Source organism: Pollachius pollachius (genome assembly GCF_949987615.1).
Source record: "Pollachius pollachius genome assembly, chromosome: 5".
NCBI classification, from domain to species: Eukaryota; Metazoa; Chordata; class Actinopteri; order Gadiformes; family Gadidae; genus Pollachius; species Pollachius pollachius.
In genome coordinates, this window is record NC_136938.1 from 24,618,220 (window position 1) to 24,628,370 (window position 10,151).

The window sequence follows — 10,151 nt, forward strand, 5'->3', positions numbered from 1 at the left end:
ATATATATATATACACATACACATGTATTATATTTATACACGTATATGCATACACATACACACCATTTAAGAAAGTTAAAAATAATTGAGCAATGTCATGACTTGGTTTGAACAGAATACAAATTGACAAAAACGTTCTGAATGACCTTATGAGGGCATCCTCAGGGCGCTCAGATGACCACGCTGGTCCCACTCCGAAAACTCTTATCCTGGAGAAACACACTGACTTTAGAGCTCTGCTCCACACACACACCTCAGACCCACTCCACCGGCAGCACCTACAACAACACTTTGTGTGTATTGATGACTGTGTGTGCCTCAGTAGGACTGCGTGTGTGTGTTCTTAGGAAACACCTGTAAAAGCATGTGGATGCAGAAGTGATGTATTTGAAAGTAAGAGGTGTGCTCAACCATGGGGCGTGTGTGTGTACACTCCTCGTGGTGTATGCGTATCATGTGTAGGTGCAACCCTGTAGTGTGTGTGTGTGTGTGTGTGTGTGTGTGTGTGTGTGTGTGTGTGTGTGTGTGTGTGTGTGTGTGTGTGTGTGTGTGTGTGTGTGTGTGTGTGTGTGTGTGTGTGTGTGTGTGTGTGTGTGTGACTACAGCAGTGAGTGCCTTACAGAGAGGCGCTCGTTCCTCCGCTTGCCGGGTTTCGACCCGGGCTCATACTCCGTGTAGCTGGGCGGATTATCTACCCACATTCCACCTCCTCCACCTCCTCCACCTCCTCCTCTCCTCGCCGCTCCTCCCCTCCGGCTGCTGTCCTCGTCGTCGGAGCTCCAGGAGTTCCGCCGGGAGCGGTGGGAGGCCGGGGGGGAATAGTTCCCGCGGGACCGGGTGTCGTACAGGTCGTCCCGAGAGCGGGAGCGCATTCGGCCCAGGTCCCCGCTGCGGCTGGGGGCCCCGCGGCTCCCCCCGTCCAGGGAGTCCTGGCTGTAGCTCCGGGACATGGCCCGGGACCGCGTCGGCGATGGGCGGAGACCCCCTCTTCCTCCTCCTCCTCCTCCTCCGTCGCCACGGCGATAGGCGCCGCCATTGTGGCTGCTGGCGCTGGAGCTGGGAGGGCGGGTCGTGGGCGCCCTGGGAGGCATCCTGGCTGCAGGCTGCTCTCTGATCGGCGGGAGCGTGATGACGCGGCGCTCGGCCGGCCCGTCGTCGTTGAGGGCCGAGAGCATGCTGGGGGGCCCCGGGGAGAAGGGGACGGAGAGGGCGGGGGGGCCCATCATCTGGTTGTGCTGCATAGGGTGCATGGGCTGCGGCTGGGGGAACGGAGAGGGTTCATAGAGGTGAGCTTCGAGAGGAAAACACAAACTAACGCGCAGGGAACGAACATAAATCGAAGGATGAATGCAACCACACTTCAGTGGCTCACCTGCAGCATGGGGCTGGTCATGTCCATCCCCCTCATCTGGTTCTCCATGTAGTCCAACATCTGGCCGTTGGCTGGGGTGTGGTTACCGTAGTTACTGGGCGGGGGCATGCTATAGCCCATGGATTGAGGGGGAGGGAGGGGCATGGGACTCATGGGGATGTGCCCAGCGGAGGAGCCTGGAGGGAAGGAGCCAATCGGAGACAACCGTTTAGTTGTTTTGTGCGTGTGTGTCTGCAAGTGTGTGTTTGAGGTTGCGCGGTTGTGTGCTTGCGAGAGAGAGGAAGAGAGAACGAACCTGCGTAAAGCAGGGGGTTCTTCTGGGAAGAATGGTGGCTCATTGGTGCATAGAGAGGCTGACCTCCCATCCAGGGAGCCATGGCTTTCTGGGCGTCCTTGATCATACGATGTTGCATCACCGCTACACACACAAATAATTTGATTCAACATTGACACACATTTGACCATGCATCAGAGGAAGAACGGGATTCAGTGGCCATGTGTCACCTTTCTCAGCGTGTTTTGTGTGTGTGTGTGTGTGTGTGTGTGTGTGTGTGTGTGTGTGTGTGTGTGTGTGTGTGTGTGTGTGTGTGTGTGTGTGTGTGTGTGTGTGTGTGTGTGTGTGTGTGTGTGTGTGTGCGCGCGCACACGCATACCTTTCTCGGGGCAGCAGCACTGCTCGGGGCAGCAGGGACAGCGGATGTAGCAGCAGCAGCGCTGAGGACAGCACTGGCAGCAGCAGACGCCGAAGAGGATGATGAGGAGCAGCGCTCCTAGGATGATGAGGAGCACCGTCAGCCAGTCTGGAGGAGGAGGAAGAGGAGGAGAGGGAGGAAGAAGAAGAAGAAGAAGAAGAAGAAGAAGAAGAAGAAGAAGAAGAAGAAGAAGAAGGATGTTACAATTTAGTCTGGGTTTTCGGTGTCTATTCGAAGTCACGAACAGTGGGTTCAGATCCATGTCATCGAGGAGCAGGTAGGAGCTAGGGGGCCTCCTGCTCTAGGATGCCTACAGGTGGGCAGTGGAATCGAACCCAGAACCTCTGGGCTTGGAGTGGAACCCCCTCACCAGCACTCAAGGTACTTAATTGTGTAGCATCTACAGTAGCTGCTATCACTGCTTTACACGGGGAATGGGTTAGCCTAGCGATTGTAATACTTGCACTTGGTTCTATGAACGTCTTTACTGTACCAACAGCGATATATTGTTTCACTTCTTATGACAAATGTACTTATTGTAACAAATGCACTTATTGTAAGTCGCTTTGGATAAAAGCGTCTGCTAAATGCCCTAAATGTAAATGTAAATGTACTAATAGGGGTCAATCCCCTGAGCCCCATTAATGAACTGGAGAAGAAAAAATAAGAACGCAACGGGACAGATCAATTGTACTTCAGGAAGAGTAAATATATTTTTGGAGCATTTCAATATTTTAGGAGGGAATGTTTATTAACGAGCGTGTATGTATACTTAGGAGGGTACATTCTTACGGTAAACAATGAGTTTGACTTCTTTGTCGTTGTCTCCTGACGTGTCTCCGGGCGCATCGACAGCGCAGAAATACACACCGTTGTCCCACCACATGACCTCGTTGATCACCAGGTCAGCCACTGCGGGCACACACACGTACATACACACACATCTTAATAATACAAACATAGTCTGAAATGCCTAGCATCTGAACGTTTGGGCTGGGTATTTTATCTCTAAAATATTAATTTGATCCGACGTATATTCCTTTCTCCCCGTTTCCCTGGATCCATCTCCAAATTAGGTTTTGAAGAAACAAGTTATGTGAGAGAGAAAACATGACCTAGTTTTCTACTGACAAGGATAGGAAGCAAAACCAGTTTGCAAACTAGTCCAGGTGAGGTGGAACAGCGATCGATGAACCAGTTTTAACATGGTCTAAATGGTCCGAAACACTTATGCTTTAACTGAGAATGCAGAAGAATGTGGAGAGTGAGAAAGCGATTGAGACAAATCAAATCGATACACGCGTGTCTAACCCATAATCACAGTTACAAACAAAAACCCACATTATATGACATTACCTAATCCTTAACCCTGAACCGGTGATTCTTTACTTTTAACCAAATGTACATTCTGTGTATTTGTGTTTACGTGCGTGCATGCGTGCGTTCGTGCATGTGTGTTGTACATCGCATGGGTGCCGCTGTTTACCTAAGAGGTGCTCTCATGTGACGATTGGAGTTTCACTTGAGAGAGGGAGGGCGAGAGAGAGAGAGAGAGAGCGAGAGAGAGAGAGAGACAGACAGACAGACAGACAGACAGACAGACAGACAGACAGACAGACAGACAGACAGACAGACAGACAGGGAGAGACAGAGACAGATAGACAGAGAGACAGATAGACAGAGAAAGAGACGGAAAGAGAGAGACAGAGACAGAGAGAGGGAGAGACAGAGAGAGGGAGAGACAAAGAGGGAGAGACAAAGAGGGAGAGACAGAGAGAGGGAGAGACAGAGAGAGGGAGAGACAGAGAGAGTGGGAGAGAGGGAGAGACAGAGAGAGGGAGAGACAGAGAGAGGGAGAGACAGAGAGAGGGAGAGACAGAGAGAGGGAGAGACAGATAGAGGGAGAGACAGAGAGAGAAACCTTGAGAAGGAACCCAGAAGAGGGATCCCACCTTCCAGCGTGAGGAGGCTGCAACAGGTGCCGATGAGTAACCTGTGACTCAACGTTTAGAATAGCTGTGAGGGCACGATGAACTCACTGTTCTGGATGGAGATCTTCCTCTCGCGGTACTCGGCTCCCAGGATTGCCTCGTTGGAGCCCGTCTTCTGCATCACCGTGCGCACGGTCCTCAGGCGGTCGGGGCAGTCGTTGGACGGGTCCTGCCCCAGTGAGAGGGCAGATTGGTAGGCTGAGGGACCACAGAGGGGTGTGGGGGTGGTTATGTCATGTAAAATAATTGTGTATAGTATGCAGTGACCATTTTTTATTACAGTAAAGAAAATAAGCACATAAGACATCTGTGCTTATGAATGTATATGCAATATGAATGTATTCATTGTTCCTGCTATTGTTCAGTTTCAAGTGTTTTTTTCCGGGGCACATTATTGGCCAACAAGTAGAAGTCATTCACGGCGGTGAAATGCTTGACACACACACATACACATACACGGCAATGAGTCAGAACATGGCAGTGAGTCAGAACGTGGCAATGGTGAGAAACACTTGTGTTAGAACAGGTTTCGCATCATATTCTCCTGCTGTGATGAAAGAAATGTTAAAAAAAAAGGCCACCAGTACTGTATTAACATCCTACTGGCTTTGTAAACAGGAAGACACAGGCATGTGGGTGTTATCGGTCAGGATAGGATAGAATGGTGCATGACCCCCAAACTAAAGGTTAAATCCCCGGTGTCCACAGCCTATCTGTAGACATTCTTGATGCCAATACTCTAACCTCTACCTGCTTCTTAATGACCTGCCTCTGTACTGTCTAACCCCTCCCTGCTTCTTAATGACCTGTCTCTGTATTGTTTAACCCCGAACAGCTCCATAATGACCTGTCTCTGTACTGTCTAACCCCTCCCTGCTCCTTAATGACCCGTCTCTGTACTGTCTAACCTCTACCTGCTCCTTAACGACCTGTCTCTGTACTGTCTAACCCCTACCTGCTCCTTAATGACCTGTCTCTGTACTGTCTAACCCCTACCTGCTCCTTAATGACCTGTCTCTGTACTGTCTAACCCCTCCCTGCTCCTTAATGACCTGTCTCTGTACTGTCTAACCCCTACCTTCTCCTTAATGACCTGTCTCTGTACTGTCTAACCCCTACCTGCTCCTCAATGACCAGCATGTGTACTGTCTAACCCCTAACTGCCCAACCCTTACCTGCTGCTTAATGAACAACATATGTACTGTTTGACTGAGACGACAGCCTCTTTCATCGTAATTAAATGAAGCGAAAAAATATTCACAAATCAATAAAATGATGAAAATGATGATTTTCATAGGGCAAGCAAACCCTTGCCCTATGAAAATAGGGCAAGAGTTTGCTAACTACCATTGACCAATTAACTAACGTCCTTAATTGGAAGGCAGAATTGTGTAGCGCTCATGTAAACAACATGTACAACTCTGTTATTCTTTACTGTGATACTTTTTCTGTGGTGTAACCTCTCTTCTGAGAGGCCCCATCAGCCCGAGCCCAGGTAACATCTCTGTGGTGTCTCCCCCCTCCCTAACAGACAGCGGTCTGAGGGTTACCTGTGGAGTAGTACTCCAGGACAGGGTCCTTGCAGAAGCTCTTGAAGCGCCAGGTTACCAGGACGTTCTGGGGGTTGGCGGAGGTGGAGTAGTCACAGCGCAGGATGACGGAGGAGAACAGCATGGTGCTGCGTTCAGCCTGAGGTACGTTCACCTGGATGCCCCTCACCTCTGGGGGGGGGGGGGGCACGCAAACACGCAGGTCAACCTTTGGCACATTGGTCGATCATAATTAAGAAATTGGCCTTGTACTTATTTTAACTGATTTACAACTAATTTGCTTTTATTTTGACAGTCAATTCACATTGTCACGTTGTTGTTTTTTTTGGCATTGTACTTCTTTTTTGGTTTGTTTCAGTATATATGGTCATTTATTAAATACGATCAGTTTGCTTTCATTTTGACATTCAAACCACATTTGCAAGGCATTTGGGAATGTTAAAACGGTGCTATAGAAAAGAAGTCTGGTTATTTAGTATTCGTTTGATTTTTGTCATGAGCCAACGTCATCGTTTGTGTTGGCCTAGGACTAGGCCTTCCAGGCATAGCAAGGACAAGAGGAATGATTAGGGAGCAGGAACAGTAGATGTTTCTTTGTGTCGGACTGTGTGAGTGTGTGGGTTTTCAATGTGGTAGAACCAGTTTAACCAGTAGGAGACAAATGCAGCAAATAGTCGAGACCGAAACCTCCAACAACAACATTGACATGTTTATAGACTACAGTTCTTTAACCTCTGGGTGTAAACTTAATCGGCAAACGTTTAGACGATCAATTAAATTGCAAAAACCACAACAGCCTTTATAGGCCCTAGAGGTAAATACGTCAATAAGCTCTTAAAATCAACTAGGAAGAAAAACCTGTTACACTGGAGCAAGCACACAACAATACCAGTTGGCGAACTGTTTGATGGAGGATTATTTTACTCATTCGTGTTTGATCCACCGTCTTCTTTAAACAAATAAATGAAAACATATCTACAGTGGAACATAAACCTAAAGGGATCATGTCGACGACACAATTGGACGGATGGCTAGCAAAGTGGTAGCAGGATATCTGTAGATGAAAGACCCCTTGCAACAAAACCGTGATGGTGACCTACCTGAGGGCAGGAGGCACAGACAGCATGCGAGCAGCAGTCCGCGCATGGTGCAGGAGTCGACGCGGATCAGACTGATGGTTCAACTCTAGAGACCCCCTCCCCGAGGTATTCCGAGTCAAAATACACACGCTATTGTTGTACTGCTCCTTGGCTCGACCTCGTCTAGGATAGTGTTATCTTGATTGTGTGATGCCCATCTCTCCTCTGTTGCCACGCCCCGAAACAGGTGAACAGGTGAACAAGTAGCCTCCAGATACTGACGGTGATGATGACGTAGGCAGTATTGCCTCATCTGCACCGGTGTCAGTTTTCTCACATCGCCGGTGTTGTCCAGCAAAGTCACATTTTATAACAGTTGGTTTAGTTTAGGTTGTGTGTGTTTGATTATTGATTATAAGTGACAATGTACGTCTCAATGGTATTGCAGACACTGTAGGAGACCCTAAATACAAATACGAAAAACGTGTTTTTAATCATCTAAACTGAACCGTTTACCTACCAGAAACATTGGTGATTTTTTATCATTGGTTTTGAGTCCAGATACTGCAGTTCCCATTTTGTACCACTAAGGGTCGCTCACACTTTATGAAGAGGGGTCGATTTATGCAAACTTATTCCAATGTAACGCCAGCGTAATCTATACGTCAATGGTATCTCCATCCATGGTTTATTTAGACTGCAAAGGTGTTTATCATCAAAGCTGTGACCATGTACGGAGTAAATACTTTAAATTCCTGTTGCCCTATAATCGATTTATTCTAAAACCATTCTACACTCATGAACATAATAATGCTGAAAAACTTTGCGTGTGTGTGTGTGAGTGCGTGCCAGGGCGTGTATGATTTTGCAACGCGCGGGTGCGTTCGTGCGTGTTCTTATATTGCATGGGTGGCGCTGTTTACCAAAGTCATGTGCCGATTGAAGTTTAATTTGAGAGAGAGAGAGAGAGAGAGAGAGAGAGAGAGAGGGGGGTAAGAAAGAAAGAAAGAAAGAAAGAAAGAAAGAAAGAAAGAGAGTTTTTTTATGTTATCATCCCATTGATGTCATGGTCACATGATGACTATGGAGTTCCTGGGGAGTTGTTGAGCTGCATTCCTGGAATAGTCAGAAGCTGGAGATATAGAGTCAAGTCCTCCTCCTCGTCTAGAATAGACTACAGACACACACACATACGTACGTGCACAAACTACACTCACAATAAAAACACAGACATACACACACAACATTGTGTGCGTCTGTTTTGCTTCCCCAAGTTCAACACCATCACCTGCAGAGTTTAGAACGGCTGAAGACAACACAGTCGAGAGCTTTCACGTCTTTATTTACAAACCACTTGCAGAAGGTAAACAAACGCTGGCTGTAAACCAAGACACCAAAGAGAGCGTTAATAAATAGCTAGGGGACGGCACGGTTTAGTCCACTAGCCGAGGATCTGGTTAAGTAGCAGTTACTTGACTACCGTCCACTCTCAAGCCTACTGTGGTAGTGTTGGGCTGAGCCGGCAGACAGCTGTGTGTGTGTGTGTGTGTGTATGTGTATGTGTCTATCAGTGTATGTGATTCTGTGTGTCTGAGTGTGTGTGTGTGTGTGTGTGCACGTATGTTTGTAATTGCGTGGCTGTGTTTAGAGATCATATTGAACTAGTTGTACTGTAAACAGGGACATGTTGTTATTCCTACAATGGACACATTGTGGCTTTTACACAAAACTAAAGAGTCATTTCTCTCTCTCTCTGTCTTTCTGTCTTTTCCTCTCTATCTCTCTCTCTCTCACGCTCTCATAACCACATAACAATCACGCATGTAGATGACACCAGAGACAATTCCTTTGCAGTGAGAAAGATAGAATGAAAAAACGCTTACCACAGAAGTGTGTGTCTGTGTGTGAGTACGTTTGAGAGAAATAGTGTGTGTGTGGGCATGTGTGCGGGTGTGCGTTGGATTACAGATAACACTGTTTTTTTTAGTTGTCAACACGACAATCCAACGATAAGCAAATCGCTGAACACACAGTTACAATTATGTCGGAGTGAAAAGACAAACATCATTATCTACTATTGATAACCATTCTAATGCACCATATCCTGGAGCTGGTGGACTCATTCATCAGCGCTCAAGAAACCTGGACATTCTCTGTAACAACACATTATGTGTCGATCACACAGACCAGAGCGTGAGTCATGACCAAACTGGATAGACGACTACACGGTTGATGAGCAATGATGTCACACTTGGCACAAACCGTTGGAAGGAAATACATCTTCACCACTGTCACATAGAGACGGATTATGTTGATGATTCAATGACCACCGCACATCAGGGTGGCTACACATGCCCCATACAGGCTGGTATCCTTGGCTCAGCCTCCCTGAACTCTGAGTTGTGGTCTCTCTTGTGTTGTGGAGGTGAGTCTCAGGTATGGGGGGAAGAGAGGGTTTGTAATGAGTCACATGGGTGACCGCAGAATATGAAACCCAGTAGAGTTAAGTGAAGGACCAGTATAGGCATTGTGTTCTGATTAACACCGTTAGTACCCTGTAGTCCCAACACATTGAGGAGTCGCTGTGTTTCTCAGGCAGTGGAGGTGAATCTGAAATCAACTCCCACATGACAACACCTGAAATGAGCTGTGTGTAGCAACCATATAATACAGACCGGCATCCGGTCAGACCAGATACAGATCTACAAAGTTTCAGTTAGTAAACACATCACAACAAGGAAAAAAAAAGAAAGAAAGAAAGACAGAAAGATATCCTAATGGTTAGGGCGTTCTCCCCGGACTACCTGCAGACATGTTAGAGCAAGGCACCTCCTCTCCTCTTCATGTATCTGAACTCAATGTAAATCGCTTTGGATGAAATAATCTGGCAAAATGACTAAATGTTAAATACTATTTAGTGTTCCTGGGCAGTTTGGAATACATTCCCAATGTTTCACCCTTCTACGTTTCGATTGGAAAGTAATCAATGGTAATTAGACCTCGTGGAGCGTGTGTGCGCATGATGGACACTGGGCGACACACAGAGGGAGTGTGTGTGTGGGTGTGTGTGTGTGTGTGTGCGTGTGTGTGCGCGTGTGTTAAGAGTGGAGTGTCTCACGTCTCAAGTGGTGGGTCCATAGTGACCGCCGTGTCACACACCACCACTGCGCCACCGCCACCACAGCCTGCAGCGAGCGCGTCGTCACATCCCACTGAATGGCTGCATTGTACTGGGAGGCGCTCCCAGTGTGCTCCCAGTACAACCCACCCAGTACAGGCTGGTTTCTAGAGGGGCCGGGAGGAGCGACTGAACAGAGTCTCGAAGGGGGACCCGGCATGGGTCCACTGTTGCCATGACATCACAGAGCCGTTCGGAGCAGCTTGAGACGACATCACTACTACTGCTACTACTGCTCCTGAGCAGCGCTGACATCATCTTCCAGGGACGCCACTGCTTCTGTGTGGCT

General features: G+C 47.7%; 1 protein-coding gene across 1 annotated transcript; it reads right to left on the bottom strand.

Moving 5' to 3' along the window:
• Nucleotides 1-27: 27 nt before the first annotated feature.
• Nucleotides 28-6,894, bottom strand: ildr1a (immunoglobulin-like domain containing receptor 1a). Its single transcript, XM_079736568.1, has 9 exons — nucleotides 6,706-6,894; nucleotides 5,606-5,776; nucleotides 4,104-4,253; nucleotides 2,857-2,976; nucleotides 2,026-2,172; nucleotides 1,668-1,790; nucleotides 1,373-1,548; nucleotides 621-1,259; nucleotides 28-209 (listed from the first exon to the last, which is right to left on the bottom strand). Exons 1-9 carry the CDS (start codon nucleotides 6,749-6,751, stop codon nucleotides 171-173), a joined length of 1,611 nt encoding a protein of 536 aa, XP_079592694.1. The 5' UTR covers nucleotides 6,752-6,894; the 3' UTR covers nucleotides 28-170.
• Nucleotides 6,895-10,151: the final 3,257 nt, after the last annotated feature.

Excerpts from the sequence above, each read along its gene's own strand:
- ildr1a (XM_079736568.1), bottom strand. The coding sequence starts at position 6,751 with ATGCGCGGACTGCTGCTCGCATGCTGTCTGTGCCTCCTGCCCTCAG. Across the intron at positions 2,173-2,856 it reads AGTCAAACTCATTGTTTACC|ACTGGCTGACGGTGCTCCTC; the intron begins GTAAGAATGTAC and ends CTCCTCCTCCAG. Across the intron at positions 1,791-2,025 it reads GTGCTGCTGCCCCGAGAAAG|CGGTGATGCAACATCGTATG; the intron begins GTATGCGTGTGC and ends TTGTGTGTGTAG.